General features: G+C 39.3%; 1 protein-coding gene across 2 annotated transcripts in view; it reads right to left on the reverse strand.

The window, feature by feature from the left end:
- The window catches only part of GUCY1A2 (guanylate cyclase 1 soluble subunit alpha 2), a 420035-nt gene that overhangs the window by 382112 nt on the left and 20248 nt on the right, over nt 1-17675 (reverse strand). For both annotated transcript variants that reach the window (XM_064288867.1, XM_064288866.1), the window contains exon 2: nt 3565-3626. In XM_064288867.1, coding sequence (XP_064144937.1) covers nt 3565-3626 — 62 coding nt within the window. The remainder of the gene's footprint in view (nt 1-3564; nt 3627-17675) is intronic.

Here is a 17675-nt window from a genome sequence, read left to right on the forward strand (position 1 = left end):
TAGTTTATATTCTCTTTTATTCATTCTGATTCATCATCCCTACCCAAGGCAATGGTTGTTCAGTGGTAGAATTCTCAACTACCATGCGGGAGACCCAAGTTCCATTCCTGGCCAATGCCTTCATGCGCAATTACCACCCACCTGTCAGTGGAGGCTTGCATGTTGGTGTGATGCTGAGCAGGTTTCAGCAGAGCTTCCAGGCTAAGACAGACTTGGAAGAAAGGCCTGGCAAGCTACTTCAGAAATCAACCAATGAAAATTTTGTGGCTCATAACGGTCTAACCCCCAACAGATCACTGGGATGGCATTGTGCATAGGGTCTCCATGAGTAGGGGCCAACTTCACAGCAACTAATACCCAAAAAAAAAGGCACCCTAAAAGGCAAATTGCTTCAAGAAAAGCTTTAGGCAAGGCCCAATTCCAGAGATTAGAAAAAACATTCCCTTCTCCACTGCCACCTCCCAAAAAGATATGTAAGACAATACTTTTAAGTGTAAGAAGCATTCATTTTGGCAGAGAAAAAAATGCCTTAAACTGTATTTTCTTAAGAGAAACAACGCACAGGTGTGAATACATTTTAGTCAAGTGTTAGTGATATTAGATTCTTTCTGTTTTCTGAAAGAGAAAGTAGAAAGGTGGAGTCTAAAAGCCAAAAGAGAATTGGACAGGGAAGCTATCCCCAAGGAAAAGGGAAGAGAGGGGAAAAATAAAGTCAAGAAAAGCAAAATGTAACAATGTTGCTGCCAACTAGCCCTTTTTGTCTTCATGAGCATAAGTACAAATAAAGACAGTGGGCAAACGCACTGCAAGTCCTCCAAAACTAGCCAACATCCAAGCAAAAACACACTAATAGCCCACTTGGAACTAGTTTGACACCACCTCTTTATACAGGAGTCACATTCCCTGCCTGTCTTCTTTATGCTGTGTCTGTAGTAAACGGAACCAGGAAAAGACTCTTCAGGCAATGAACAAAGAATCACCACAGGCTGTGTCTACGTGGAGTGAAGAGGAGAGCTGATTCGGTTATTTAAATAAATGGTCATTCCTGTTTCACTAATAGAAAAAAGAATTTTCTGCCGATTATGGTAATATAGATCGGTTACCTATTTTGATCGCATTTATCAGATTTCTACTCCAATTTGCCTTGAAGACATAATTTAGTTCACAAATGAGAATATTTTACCCATTATCATTCAAAACAGAGAAACCATCCACAAGTCTTGAAAATGATTTGAGTTTGATTACTGGTATTATCATAAAAATTTTAGTAACAGCAACAGTAATAAACATAAAAGCAAACAGGTATGTAGCGCTTACCACATACCAGAAACCGTTCTAAGCGTTTTATATAGGTATTTAATTTAATCCAAACACCGTACTTTGAAAGCAGCAAACCCAATGAGAGTGATTAAGTTTTATTTTTGAATGGGTGGGAGAGATTAATTTTACATTCTTTATCTCCATTAGGATAAACCACTTAAAATCATTTGTGGCCTCAAACTAAAAACCATTGCCTGAGTTTAAATAATATGTTTTTCCTAGTACTGCACCCTTGAGGATTTACATGACAAAGTTCCAAAGAAATTCCCTTTGAAATGGAAATTAACATAATCATCAAGCACTTAAAATACATGGTATTGTACTAGGTAGGGAGATTATTTTTCCATTAAGTTTTCTTCCCTTCTGCTTTGTGGAAAATCACACTACACCCTAATAACCAAAAATAATATTCTTTTTTTAAACTGTGCTTTAGGTGAAGATTTACAGTTTCTCATTAAACAATTAATGCACATATTTTTTTGTGACATTGGTTGCCACCCCCTTGACATGTCAACACTCTCCCCTTCTCGACTTTGGGTTCCCCATTTCCATTCATTCAGCTTTCCTGCCCCCTCCTGCCCTCTTGTCCTTGCCCCTGGGCTCATGTGCCCATTTAGTCTTGTATTCATGGTTGAGTTCCATGTATTATTATTTGTTTTATAGGTCTGTCTAATCTTCTGCTGAAGGGTGAACTTTAGGAGTCACTTGAGTACTGAGTTAAAAGCATGTCCAGTGGCCACACTCTTGGGGTTTTTCCAGTTTCTGCCAGACCAGTAAATGTGGTCTTTGTTTGTGTGCTTGAATTTTGTTCTACACCAAAAATATATTCTTGATCCCTACGACAGTAACGATTAGCCATAAATTTTAAACGATTCCTGATAGCATTTCAAGAAGTACCAGGGTTTGAAAATTGACTCCTCAAAAGTTCTTAAAATCTTACAATGATGAATCACGTAGCACAGAGAGAATATGAACAAGGTGAATTAAAAATACGCATTGGCTCTAACATCAATGAATTCAATTTTAAAGGCTAGACTGCATGAGAAAGTAAATTTGCTGTCATTGGTTACTGTCAAGTCAATTTCAACTCGTGGTGACCCCATGTGTGTCAGAGCAGAAATATGTTCCATAGAGTTTTTGATGGCTAATTCTTCGGAAGTGTATCTCTAGGCCCTTCTTCCTAGGTGGACTCAAACCACCAACCTTTTGGTTAGCAGTGCATTAGTCATTGCACTACCTAGGGATTCCTAAAGTAAATTTAGGCGCTTATATTTGCCAACTGTTTCTGCCATAGACAGTTTCTATCTTTCTTATTTGAACCATTGCCATGTGCCAATCAAAGCAATATCTTTCATTAATATGGAGCTTTATGTTTTTCTTTCTTTGAAATTGTCTCATTTAATTATGATATAGATTCTTGATTTAATTACTAACATCATCACCTTTTTACAAAAGAGATAAAGTTACTTATTAAAAGTTCTGTATGCTGGTGAGGCCTTGAATTCCCATCTTTTGTCCTCAAGTCTATTTAGTTTACAACATAACACAAGCTACTTCTTTCCAAAAAAAAGGGGGTGAGGGGTCGTAAAAAAGAAAAATGTGTAGCATGTGACCCTAGCTAAACCACATACCTCTCATTGAACTGTGTTAACTTTGTAGTGACTTTGCTTAAACTTTATTTAAGGATTCAAAAATGCAATTCAAAGAGCCTCCCATTTGGTACGTTACACTTTACTATGTTACTAAGGCAAAATTATGAGGCTCGATGTTGGAGTAAGAGCATAAGAACATGAGAAGAAAAAAAAAAACACCAAAATGGAGTTTTGTTTAAAAGGATTAAACACAAATAAGTGAAAGGAAATTACTTCAAGGGACCCCCATGTGCCCCTACCCCATGCTACCAGAACATAAACAAAAAAAAATCAGTTGCCACAGAGTTGATTCCAACTAATGGCGTAAGAACATAAAACCCTGTTGCCATCAAGTCGATTCAGACTCATAGTGACCCTATAGGACAGAGCAGAACTGCCCCATAGGGTTTCCAAGGAGCATCTGGAAGATTCAAACTGCTGACCTTTTGGTTAGCAGCTGAGCTTTTAACCACTGTGCCACCAGGACTCCATGAGAACGCAGCCACCCTGAAATAAGGCTGACCTGGGTGGCAGAAAACCGTATGTTCAACAACTGTTTGAGCAATTACCTTTAATTTGCCCCCAATGGTGACCAAAATTCATTTCTACTTACCCAATAACTTGATGCTCATAATACTGCAATGTCCTCTTGAGAGTCTGCTGTATTGTCTGAGGCTACAAAATAATAATAATAATAGTTAACAAATCAGTTCCAGTCCTATTCTGAGTATCATAAGCAGAAACATAGCTTCTGATTTACCTTGTACGGGTTTTCGCTTCACAATATTAACCCATTTTGCATCTTGCCACATATTCCCCACAGAAACTAATATGAGGCATTCAGCAATTACCTAGAATTGCCCAATTTCAAGTATGATAGTATTCCCTAGCCCTATTTTTTCCAATTGTTTTGTGCCAGCTATTAAGCTCAATAAAATACTCATTGGATGCCTACAATAAACCTAGGCCTTGGGGCAGGGGGCTGAGGGGAGGATTCACTGAAAAAACACGGGTCACAGTCAGGGCAGATTAACCAGGAAGCAGAGGTAGCATGGGCTTCATTGTGTTTACTTACTAATCTCTAGTGCACAATCTCACCTTGGTTTCATGTGGTGAAATCCAGGTGAGATTGTGCACTACAGGTTAGTAAGTAAGCACAATGAAGCCCATGCCTACCTTGTTTATTGGCTAATCTGTCACTGGTCACAGTTCTTCCTTTCCTGTGTATATAATCTAAATGTGGTAACGACTAACTAAAATTAAATGGTACATCCTAATACTTTCTTTTGTGCTTTAACAACACTTACAAGGGTGATCTAACACATGACAATAGGGTTAAAATAGTTAACTTTATATTAAGAGATATTTTAAATTAGATGGATCTTTTTTCCCCCTATAACTTGTATATCTGAAGGGACTAATTCAGAAGCTAGAGCAGATGGGAAGCAGGTGGTCCAGGGTCCCACAGCATCACTTCAAGCAGGGTCAGTTTGACTTTGCCCCATGTCCCAAAGCATTTCAAGGTAGGTTTTGGGGCCCCCTAGAAGGACCCTCAAGGGCACTGGGGACAAGGATTGGAGCCTGTGGCAAATACCCCAACAGCTTATGGCTGAATTTAGTAATCTTCTCCCCATGACAGCTCAAGATAGAACTACTTAATCCCAGATCAAAATTTAGGTAAATTAGCCTTAGACTTATTTAGGCAGCAGAGTATGAATTGGAGTTTCAGGTCTAGAGAAGCCATGAAAGAGACATAAAGATTCCAGAACATAGATTTTATTAACAAGTTATGGTAAGAAGAACCAAATTCTCATTGGCAACAAAAGTAATTTTTAAATAATAAAAACCTATAGTCAATCTATCTGCTGCAAAAGACCTCTTTAAAGTGTTGAAAAGCAAGGATGTCACTTTGAGGACTAAGATGTGCCTGACCCAAGCCATGATATTTTTAATCACCTCATATGCATGTGAAAGCTGGACTCTGAATAAGGAAGATCAAAGAAGAATTGATGTCTTTGAACTGTGGTGTTGGCAAAGAATACTGAATATACCATAGACTGCCAAAAGAATGAATAAGTCTGTCTCGGAAGAAGTATAGCCAGAGTGTTCCTTGGAAGCAAGGACAGCGAGACTTCATCTTACGTACTTTGGACATGTTATCAGGAGGGACCAGTCCCTGGTGAAGGACATCATGCTTGGTAAAGCAGAGGGTCAGTGAAAAATAGGAAGACCCTCAACTAGATGGACTGACACAGTGGCTGCAACAATGGGCTCAGACATAAAAACGATTGTGAGCATGGCACAGGACTGGGCAGTGTTTCGTTCTGTTGTACAAGGGGTCGCAATGAGTCAGAACTGGCTCGCTGGCACCTAACAACAACAACAACGTAGTCAATCTATAAGAAAAGAAGCAATCAAAGGCTTATCAAAGCACGCATCCATTATAGCCACGGATGAATTCTGGGGGGCGGGGGTGGGGGTGCTGGTAAAATTAACACAAGCCCTTCAAATTGTGAGTCAGCATGGTGCTTGGTAATCTTTATGGGCTGTCACTAATTAGCTACACGAGCCTAGATGAGTCATGTACTTTCCAAAACGATAATATACAGAAAGGGCTTAGTACAGTGCTGGTATCTAAGAAGCAGTTAATAAATGTCAGTTTATTTTTCATTCTTCAAAGTGGTTGTCTTAAAAACACAGAATTCAAAAGAGACCACAGAGGTTTATTTAACTCATTTTTTGTCGAGATTTACTCTAACACCCTCTATGTTCACCTCCTCGTGAAAACATCCAGGATAAATGTAACAATCTCCTACCTAATACTCTGCAAGGTTTTTACATCCTCCTCGCTAGAAAAGGTTATTGTAAAACTGGAGGAAAGTGGGCTTAACTTAAATCAGGGCATTCACTAAGATCTACCTACCCTACACTACCATTTAGCAGAACCCCTTCACCAAGCAAATCCAAGACCTCAGACATATTCTTCACTTTGGTCAAGCCAACACAACCCAAAAGTTAATTTTGGCAGAAGCAGTCTCCAAGGGTTCCAAGGAAATGGTGTCTGCATCTTCTTTCAGCAGCTGCTTTTCATTTACACCAGGCTAAAAAGATGAGCACAAGACCGCACACTGTCACAGATGTTTCTACTCAACAGAATAAACTCGAAGCAGAGTAAATGGAGTGCACCTAGGAAAGAAAAAAATCACTCTTGAACCAAGAAGCAGTGGAGCTGTTGAGAAATCGAGTGAGAATGAAGCAGACATAGTAGTACTAGTGAACATAAAACATGTGGTTTAAAAACCCAACCCATGACCAACCTAAACCAAATCATTTTCAGTCACTGGCTCAGCACCCCTGGGATCTGGGCCTCTTATACTGGGCTTGGCAGTTTCTGAGCCAAAATAATTTTCCCTCTGGCAACATGCCCAAGGAGCAGTGAATATGCACAGAGGGATTATCCCTCTGGTAACCTCTGGTCACAAGACATAGAACAGAAAGCAGGAACCAGAGTACATAGGGCCAGCTAAGACCCAATGACCTCATCTGTAAAAAAGGACATTTTTTTTCCTGTACTGGGAATTTCCCAGTCATTAAAAAAGTATATGTTTGTGAAAGGAGTTTAGTCTTTTAAAGAGCTGACTCTTCTTGTGTGAAGCAATTACTTCCACTCCCAGTAGGAGTTAAATTTATAGTTTCCAAATGCATTAAAGGAAAAATGTTCTCTGGGCATGTTCAACAAAGCGTCAGATTTGTAAAGCATTTATATACCTCCCATTGCTTGCCAAAGCCAATGGGCGCATTCTGAAGGACTAAACGATGGGCATAGGTCATGACTGAAGAGCATCTCCTGATCTCCTGTTGAAGCCAAGTTTGACTCCAACACATGCCTGACCCCCCAGAATGTCTTATCATCATGGATTCACTTCAGGGTTTGCCTGATTGCCTCAATCCATGGTTTTATCAGTGAGAAACATCGTCATACAATCTGAGGGTTTCTCTGAACTAAAAGCATGAGGACCTAGATATGGGCTAAAACCTTCTGTATGGATGACTCCTGCCTTGAGGGTAATAGGGTCCATCTTTTCAACAAATCTTTACTAAATGCCCATGTATGCCCCTGATGCACAGATGCAAGTCAGTGTGGGTTAGTAGGCAAAGCAAGGGCTTTGAAGACACCCAAACCTTCTCTCATCTTGAAGAATTCAGTACCATATCTGCACCCAGCTCAACAGTACCTTCCAGCCTCTACGGACCAAGATCCTATTCCTTTTATCTGCATCTATCCTTTCCTTTAAGAAAGAGTTTAGAGAGATGATGTAGAAAAGAGACTTTGAAGTCAAACTGAGTTCAAAATCCAGCTCTGTGATTTACAAGCTAGATGACCTTGGGCAATTTACTTAAACTCTCTGAAATAGCTTCATTATACATTCTTTTATGGGAATTAATTGAGATAACTAAATTCAAGTCTCTGGTGCATAGTAGGTGCATAGTAGGTGCATAATAAATGATAGTTGTAACTATATTAAGCTGAAAAACATAGCTACTACCTTCGAGAGTCTCATAATCTAGTGGAGGGGCACAAGGTTTAGGTTAGAAAACCCACCTCACAAGTATAACATTTCCAGATCTTCATCACCTAAAAAAATCAATAGAGCTACCACTTCTCCCAGCAATAAGATAGTGCCACTTTTAGTAGTCAGAGGAAATAACAGGAAAATGGCAACCGAATTTATAAATATTTCCAACAAAACATTCAGATCACTCAAGAAAGAAAGTGACACACGTAGAACTCTCAAAATTAAGCCTGAAGATAGACTTAAGCCAGGCCTACAAGTGGAAAGACACTGAAGCACCCAAACCAGAATCAGGGCCCAGGCAGTATACTTTACAACTGATAAGAAACAATCCATAAAACTTCTTCCTAGGGCGTAAAGAATGTACATGCAACAGGAGAGTTGCGTGGCTTAATAATTTTATAGCCGTATGCTGGAGGATCCAATAGACGAAGGTGGGGAAGGAAACAAAATCGGTTGCTTCTATCAAAAAAAGAATATCAAAGAGGCCTGTAATTTTTGTTTTCTGCAAACTAAGATATACATGACACCAAAAACACTAAATCAGTTGTCATCAAGCTGATTCTGACTCATGGCGACCTCATGTGTGTCAGAGTAGAACAGTGTTCCTTAGGGTTCTCAATAGCTGATTCTTCAGAAGCAGATTGCCCAAGCCCTTCTTCTGAGGTGCTTCTGGACCTGAATCTCCAACATTTCTGTTAGCAACTGGGAACGTTAAACATTTGCACCACCCAGGGATTCCTAAAGTATTGATAGTGGTCTCTTATTGTCTCTACTCAGCACAAAGAAGCAATGGGTAGGAAGACAGGTAGAAAGCAGCAGCAGCCATCCGTGTCCTGCACAAATACTACCTGGGGCACACACAGAAGGCACCCAAAAGCATCCATCATGGGGTGACAAGAAGTCAACTTCAGGTCTTTTCTCATTAACAGCTTCACTCTACTGAACTAGTAGTGACTGACCCCACAGACTGAATGTTATGATAACTAAAGGTCATGGGATCCAAACAGCCAGCCATGAAGCAGTCCCAACAGAGCCAGAGGCATGATCCCCAAGGAGTGGGAGGAAACAGTTCCCAGCAGCTGGCCCTGCAGGCTCAGACAGTCCTGCTGAGGCTCCCACACAGTCCCCGCTCTGGATATCCTAGCCAGATGGTGCAGGGATCAGGGAGGAGGCAGGAAGTCAAGATGTGTGTGTGTGTACAGTGTGAAACGCAGCTGTCAGCATACAAAGTACATGCTCCTCTCAATTTTCCAGAAATGAAGAACTTGAGGTTGAAGGGAGCTAAGTGAGTACTCCAAGATCACACAGCTAGTACATGAATAAGCCACTGCAAGCCAGGACTGGCTTCGAAGTGTGCCCTCTTTCCACTAGATTCCACTTTTAACATTCTGTGACTCTATATTCTCTTTGGATATACACAGCACTTTAATATAACAACAAAAAAAAAATCCACTGATACTTAAAAACACAAAAACAATAAAATTTCTCATCTCTGCCTGCTAACATGTACCTACAATATACAGAATTAAAGGAAATAATGAGTATGCCTTTAAAGCAGCAGCTATAAATAGCTATATCATTTTATTTATTTAAACATGAGCAAATTATCTGTCAATGTCAGAAACTAAATGATAGGGATACATTTAATTACTAATGCTCTCAGGCAGTGGTTTTCAACTCTGTCTATGCATTAAAATCACCTGGGGAGCTTTTAAAAAATACTCATGCCTGCAATCCCCCTCCCCCCTAGATTTTCCCATTCAAATGGTACGGGCTGGCGCCTAGTTGCTTCTAATGTGTCAACAGGGTTGAAAACCTTTTATTTAAGGTATAAATTTAATGATCAAGACCAATACTCTATAACCCTTAAATCAGCATTAATAAGAGTAGTTTCTTTATTCAAATATCAAAAGAAGGAAGCTTCTGAGAGATGTTCACACATAACAGCTATATTCAAACATAGTCTCATTTACTAACTGTCAGTAATGGTCTATAATCAAATACGAATTTGTTAGATAAACAAAGAGCTATATTGCTTGAAGCATAAATACAGAATTTTCTAAAAATTTCCAAGTGAATCATTCCCATGCACATAAGTGAGCATTCAGTTTTGTGCTGACATGCACTTAACAATATAATAGCTAGCATGATTATTGTGGAAAACCTGGTGGTGTAGTGGTTAAGAGCTATGGCTACTAACCAAAAGGTCAGCAGTTCAAATCCACTAGGCGCTCTTTGGAAACCCTGTGGGGCAGTTCTACTCTGTCCTATAGGGTTGCTATGAGTTGGAATTGACTTGACGGCCACGGGTTTGGGGTATGATTACTGTACTTACTCTACGTCGAGCACTTCTACAAGTCCTTTATGTATATTAACTCCTTTGATATTCACATCAACATTAAGTATTATTATTTTCCTCATTTTACAGATAAGAAAACTGAGATACAGAAAGTTTCAGTTGCCGTATGTCACACAGCTAAGAGACAAAGCCAGGATTGAAATTCAGGTAATCTGGCTCCAGAATTCAACAATGAAACCTTCAACTACCACCATCTGTCCATCACTTTGTCATACTGTGGTGGCTTGCATGTTGCTCTGATGCTGGAAGCTATGTGACCAGTATTGCAAAGGCCATCAGGATCACCCATGTGGACAGGTTTCAGTGGAGCTTATAGACTAAGACAGACTAGGAAGAAAGGCCTGGAAATCTACATCCAAAAATTAGTCAATGAAAGCCCTATGGATCACAAGAGAATATTGTCTGATATAGCGCTAGAAGATGAGCCCCCTAGGTTGGAAAAAAGGCACTCTAAATACACAGTAGCCACAACAATGGACTCGAGCAAATTAACAATCGTGATGACAGCACAGGACCAGGCAATGTTTCATTCCATTATACATGGGGATCCATGTCAACTAACAAAAAAACCTTTAACCTATACTGCCCATAATATTTAATGCTTCATATTTGGTCAAGTACTTTATAGTCCATTTTTTTAAATGTGTATTACCCAAATTGCTCTTTGTACCAATTCAGTGAAATAGTCAGGGCTGGTGTGAAGCCCTGGTGGCACAGTGGTTAAAAGATCAGCTGCTAACCAAAAGGTCAGCAGTTCGAATCCACCAGGCGCTCCTTGTAAACCCTGTGGGGCAGTGGGGCAGTTCTACCCTGTCCTATAGGGTCACTATGAATCAGAATCGACTCAACAGCAACCTGTTTAGGTTTTTTTTTTTTTGGTTTGGTGTTATCACCATCTGGCTAAAAAAGGAACCAAAGTTAGAGTGATTAAGTGATCTGCCCAAGGTCACCTGGCTAATAAGCCCTCTTTTACAAAAAGAGTATCTCTTCCCCTAGGAGACAGTCTTCAATAACAAAACACTGTTTGTTGTTTGTTTTGTTTTAACATGAACACAAAATTAAAGAATCACATGTACTCAGCAAAACTGACTCTTCTTGAGAATACATTAATTTTCTTTAAACCAAACCTGTATCAACAAGGAAGACCTTAGGCAAAATGGTGAAGAATGTCTTATCTTAGGTGTCTTTCCACTTTTCATTCCTCCAGCTCACCTCTCCCCAGCCCTCTGGGCACCCAGTGTCTTTATTTGGCCTTCTAATGGGCCAAATTCCCACAACCATTATCTTAACTCCCAAAACAAGACTCTAAAATCACTCTTCATACATTCTCTTTCCTTCCCTCATCACAATTTCAAATCCCCTTGGCATCCCGATTTTGTACAGTGCTCAAGAGAAATACTACCTCCATTCCCTCAAAAACTCAGTCTTTACCAAGGTAGATGGTGGTACAAATGAGCTTCCCTACACTTAAGATGGTCTTGATTCTCTAACGGTAGAATTTTGGTAGACAGGCTTGTCAGTGAAAGAGAAATTTAGGGGCAAGGAATCCTCCCCATCCTCCTCCAAATCACCATACTTTCTCCACAACATAAGAGTGTTTTGCTTATCAGGACATGATATACCAAACTGCATAACTTAAAGTGATCAAAATTATAATTTTAGATACACTGTCTTTACACCTGGATCTGTAGACATTAATGCATCAAATTACCATGGGCGTTATCAGCAAAACTAGTCAAAACAATAAGTCACTTCAAGCAACCAGTTTAACTACTTCTGGAAGAAAAGTAATTGTAGTTATCATCAATCTTGCTAAGCATACCCAGCATACAGACACAATATTCATGTTCCGAGCCTCTGAATAAACTTAGTACATGCAGACCAAAAAAAATAGACTGCAAATTAAATATAGAGCTTTGAGTCAGGACCTCTGTATTTCAAGCCCAGCTATGCTACTGACCTTTTTATAAAATTGGCCAAAATCTCTTCACCTGGGAGTAGGCAACCTTGGGGAAAAAAATGCCTCCATTTTCCTATCCGAAAAGCACTTACATGAAGTTCACAGTCCTCAGGGTCATTTTGAAGTAAAGCACTGCAAAGTTACGCACTTGTAAATATGAGGTTGGGACGTATTAGTGGCTGAACCACTTTCTCTGGCTAGTCCTAATCTCACTGTTTAGAAGGATGGTAACTCTTTGGGAAACTCTGAATACCATTACAAGTGATCGACATCAGCAATTTGCTAAACAGAACTAGTAGTCCAGACAATTAATCACAAAAAGTAAAAATGCTGTGTAAAAAGAAAACAAAGCTGGCAATGCACTGTAACACAGGCTCTACCCACACTGGCTGAGCATCTGCACTGTCACCCACGCTCCACCTCATCCTCCTCCTGAGAAAGAGTGTCATATGAGAGGCCTGATGAGAGTTTAGGGTGAAGGCTAACACTATGCTAATTAGCCCATACCAAAAAACAAAAAACAACCCGTTGCTGTTGAGCCAATTCCAACTCATAGTGACCCTATAAGAGGATCCAAACTGATAACCTTGGCCTTATTAGAAGCATGTTCTAATTAGCAAAGGACAGTGGTTATTATCATTTTAAGTATTGACTGTAACTGAATATAGTTAACATTTAATCAGGATGATAATTAAGTCTTCCTATACAAACTATGTTTGCTGAGTATTTTCCCAATTGTTACTTCATTTTAATGCTTTCCCAAAAAAGTGCCACTGAATTTCAATTTGATACAAAACCTAATACTATCAATACTAATTTAAGCTTAACATACATACTCCTTGAACTGAAATACATCCAAAGGGTTATTTATTTAATCCTTCTCCTATCTTCAGGCAGGAGCACATTTAAGTCATCCAAGAATTTCTGATGTTTTTAAAGAATTCCAGAAAAATAATAAGACCGTCTTCAGTTTGTATAACACCTCACAGTTTACAAATCACTTGCTTTTTCTTCATCTCATTAGATAGTCACAGCAACCTTGTGAGGCTCAGATATAATTATCTACATTTTACAGATGAAAAAAACTGAGATTCAGGGAGGTTCATGTGTTTTGTCCAGCAACACAGCTATAAGAGGCACCAACAGACAGCGTGCTTTCTCCCATAAACTGCTGCTCCCATTGGTGACTCACTTCAATTTGATGACTATTAGGAAATTCTTTAATGCATCTAACAGCAATTTCTATTTTCTTTTATTCTGCTTTAATGGATACAAAAACAATGTTGTAAAATTCTTTTTCAAAGTTTGTAAATGTTGTTATTGTTATTTAAATAATTCCGGTATAACCAATGTTGTTAGTGCTATCCAGTCAGTTCCAACTCATGGGAGACTCCATGTGTGCAGAGTAAAACTGCTCCATAGGATTTCTAAGGCTGTGACCTTCCAGAGACTGCTCACCAGGCCTGTCTTCCAAGGCACCACTGGCTGGGTTCAAACCACCAACCTTTCAGTTCATTGTCAAGTGCTTAACTGCACCACCCAGGGACACCTGTGGTAGGATCATTAAACCTTCCTAATTGAGAGAGTTTCTAGGAGGTAAATGCTTCAATGGTCACCATCTTGGCCAATTTGATCATGAGACAGGATGGTACTGCTTCTAGATACCGTCTCTAGAAAATGGATCATGCTGCACCTCCAGCCATTGAGGGAATATGGCTCCAGTTCCGAGCCCCCAACCCTTACAGATGACACAGGGCTGACTCAGCCTACGCAGTAAAATAAGGGTAGGCTTTCTGGATTAAACATTGTGATCGCAGCCAACACTATGCTGAGTGATGACTGTCAAGCACTGGGCTCAACAAATAACATGCATCAAGTTATCTGATCCTCACAAAAATCCAATGAGAGAGAAATAATTATTACCCCAATTTTATAGATGTAAAACTGAGGCTTAGAAAAATTAAGTAACTTGTCTAAAGTCATATAGATAGTAAGTGTGTAAGTCAGAATATCGTCAACATCTGACTGCCTCCACATCCCAAACTTTCAACCTGCTCCTCTACACTGAAATGCATTGTTCTATCTTCATGTAGGCAGAGAAGGCGACAGCTGAAAGAGATTAAGTCCTGGCTAGACTGTTTACTCTGTAACTCTCTGTGATTTCGGATAAAGCATTTTTTTTTCACCTCATTTCCTTTTTTTATAAAAAAGAAAAGTCCCTGACATAACTATTTCTCAGGGTTGTTGTGAGGCCAAAATGGAATAAAACTATAAAGTATTAAACAAATATGCGTTATTTGATGATTCTAAGCATAAATTTCTTGACAAGGAGGTAGTCAAAAAAAGTTGTTAAATTGGGCTAAACTGACCATGTCTAACATCTCGGGCTGTTGCCTGGCATGCCTCACAGCCCAAAAGATACCAATTAGTACATGTTACAAAGCCAATTAGTACCTTTTCAGCTCATGGGTTGAGTTGATACTGAATATCCATGGACCTCATGTCAGAGGTTCACTTTAAAACATCTTTGCAGCCTCCATTTCAACATTTCCAAAGAATTCCCTATTGTTTCCAGTATTCTGGGAGCTACAATGAGGATCTCCCCAACAAGAGCCTGAAAATAAAGGACGTAAGATTTCTAACAGTTAAGCTATAAAACTAAGACATAAAATGGGGAGATGTTTTGTCAATCCTAAATGTACCAGCTTAAACAATCACCTGTAAATGGGCAACAGAAGAGTTTTCTTCAATCATCAACCAAGGCATTGATCCAGGTAAAGCAAGCCATTGAGCAACATAAGTAACATATCCAAAGGTATTCACAACAGGGAGGCATGAGGGAAGCAGAAAGAGTCAGAGAGGACAATTCGTAGGAAAAATAGTGAAAGCAGAATATTTTGGGAAGCATTATATCTAATATCTAATACTATTTAGAGGCATATTGGCCCTTTGTCACATAGAGAAAGACTATTCCTAAAGTAAGGAAAACACTTCAGACATCTTAACTCATGAATGGACTTGGAGCATTCAGGTCTCATTGGCAAGCCCTTCCCTACAATAGGGAAGTTCCTAAAACTGTCTGCATTGAAGAACTTGGGATGAGATTCATTCTGCTTTGACTCTAAATGGATTAAAGCAAATGTCTGGTTATGACTTGGTTTCTCATGTAGCTTCAACAGGTGAGAAATGTGCTGACCATATGTAGACTTTGAGTAATTAGACTCAATTCAGAGGTATTTTTTTATTTTTTTATGCATTGTAAATAAGTAAATTCTTACTCAGATGCTAACCAAAGTGCTATGCGTATCTTGTTACACAGTTAGTGTCTGCCGATCTCATTACTTGAGGACGCTGACAAGACTAAGTCCCTAGAGTTCAAAATCTCAGATACTGGAACATGCAGAAACATCAAAGTACTTCCCAAGGTGAGTCCTGAACATGTGGAAACATCAAAGTACTTCCCATGGTGAGTCCTGCCCAACCACACTGCTTCTACCTTTCTTGGAAGAACAAACCCACCAAGGGACTGAGTGTACCCAGATCTAGTGTTGACCATAATCTGATGATCCAAACAGACATCAAACGTGCTTACTAGGTAGATGTTTGGTAGCTAGTGACTGCCACATCCTCTGTGTCTATGATGCACTAGATTCCTAAGGTAGAAAAAAAAAAAAAGTAGAAGGACAGAAAAATCACACTTCTTTCTGGGAAACAGGCAGGCAGAGAATGTTAATACTGGATGATACGAAGAGTCTTACTTTTCTTCAGTTTTAACTCTAAATTATCTGAGCACATGTTTTAACCTAAGTATCAGACTATTGTACAATAACTTCTATGTTGCTCTTTCAGGAGCCCTAGTGGCTCAGTGGTTAAGAGTTTGGCTGCTAGCCAAAAGGTTGGCAGTTCAAATCCACCAGCCACTCCTTGGAAACTCCATGGAGCAGTTCTACTCTGTCCTATAGGGTCGCTATAAGCCAGAATCGACTCGATGGCCATGGGTTTTGGTTTTATATTGCTCTTTCAGTTTTTCTAATAAATTCTTTAATTACATCAAGATGTGTGTAAATATGGGTATGAACAATCACATACAATGCACTAGAGAAATATAAACCCTTACACATACCACTGCTTCTACGGAAATAGTGCCTTCATTCGTATTCAGGAATCAAACCACAGCAATGGTTACTCTTCCCTGACCCTGCACCATAAGCTAAGTTGTTGGCAGTGATGATGGCTTCTGTCACTCTGCTCATAGCTGCCTCACCCATGGGAGCCTGAAGCATACAAAAATGACAGTGGATGGGCAAACTAGGTCAGCCTGGAGGCAGAGCTCTGAGGAAGAAAGAAAGAACTCTTTATCATTTCTAACAGAGGTGTATGTTGTGTGGACTCATCACACATTGTGGAACAAAATAATTGATAAAGGGAGGTAAGGTTCAAGAAAACCAACAAGAAACTGGCAGCAGCCACCCTCAGCATGTCACAAAGATATGGGAGGAAAGACAGGGAGTCTACCCTGAACAATACTGTATAATATATATTGAGGATAGAACTATTCACGGCCCTGGTGAGAAACGTGGCATGGTGGAAAAAACTGAGTATCTGAAATAAGAGAACCTGGCAATAAAATATATGTGATTACTGCTTCTTGACTTTGGGCAAGTTATTATTCTTCTCTGAGCTGTTTCCTCATCCTAAATTTAGCCTAATAATAATCCCTGCCCTGCCTACCTCAGACATTTGCTGGATCAGGGTGGGATAATGTACACATACTTGTACACCTATACTCATCACAGCACCATTCTCAATAGCTAAAAAGTGGAAACAACCCAAGTGTCCATCAAAGGATGGATAAACAAAATATGGTACCTACATACAACGGAATACTATTCAGCCACAAAGAGAATAGACATTCTGATAAATGCTATGAAGTGAACGAACCATGAAAACATTATGCTGAGTAAAATAACTCAGTCACAGAAGGGCAAAATTTGAGATAGAGACCAAAGTTTATTAGTAGTTAGCAGGGGCAGGTAGAGGGGAAAGGAGGAGTTATCGCTTAAGGGGCACCGAGTTTCTGTTAAGGTTGATGAAAAAATTTGGAAACAGATACTGATGACGGTTTCACAACATGGTAAACGTAATTAACGTCACTGAATAATGTAAGTAAAATGGTTGAAATGGCAAACGTTTTGTTACATATATTTTATCACAATAAAAAATTTTCCAAAAAATGCTTTGTAAACTCTAAACGGGTGTTATATATTGCTAGTGGCATTTCTGTACAGAAAGCATAGGTCAGCATATCATTCCCTCACATTCCTGAAGTGGGGAAAATTAAAACGAAAAAAATGATGTCGCTATTGCCTTGAGTTCTCAGGTCTTAAACAGTATAACTGGTGAAAGGCCCGGTTCTTCAAAATTGTCTTTAAATCTGTTTGCACTGAAAATTAATCAAAATAAGTCTTTTATCACAAATGGGTAACTTAATGTAAGTTGGTGTGGAGAACATTTTAGAAGACCTCCAACAAAAGACATCAACACTTGCTCTCATTAGAAACCAACTTTTAACTATGTAGTGTTTCTAGCCATTTGTCTCATTACCTAATGGAAAATTAGTAACTGGGAAAAGGGGAGGGCAAAAGGATATGAGTAAGAAAGAGATATTGGGAACAGCTGCCTACAGAAGAGTGGGAAATGTTTCTGGCACAGTATAATTTTTTTTTTCAAATTCTTTCTAGAATACTACATAAGTTTTAAATATCACTCTCTGTCATTCAGCTTTACAAATATGAAATGTTGACCCACACAAGTTTTGTAAATAAACA

The sequence above is a fragment of the Loxodonta africana genome, chromosome 7 (genome assembly GCF_030014295.1).
Source record: "Loxodonta africana isolate mLoxAfr1 chromosome 7, mLoxAfr1.hap2, whole genome shotgun sequence".
NCBI lineage: Eukaryota > Metazoa > Chordata > Mammalia > Proboscidea > Elephantidae > Loxodonta > Loxodonta africana.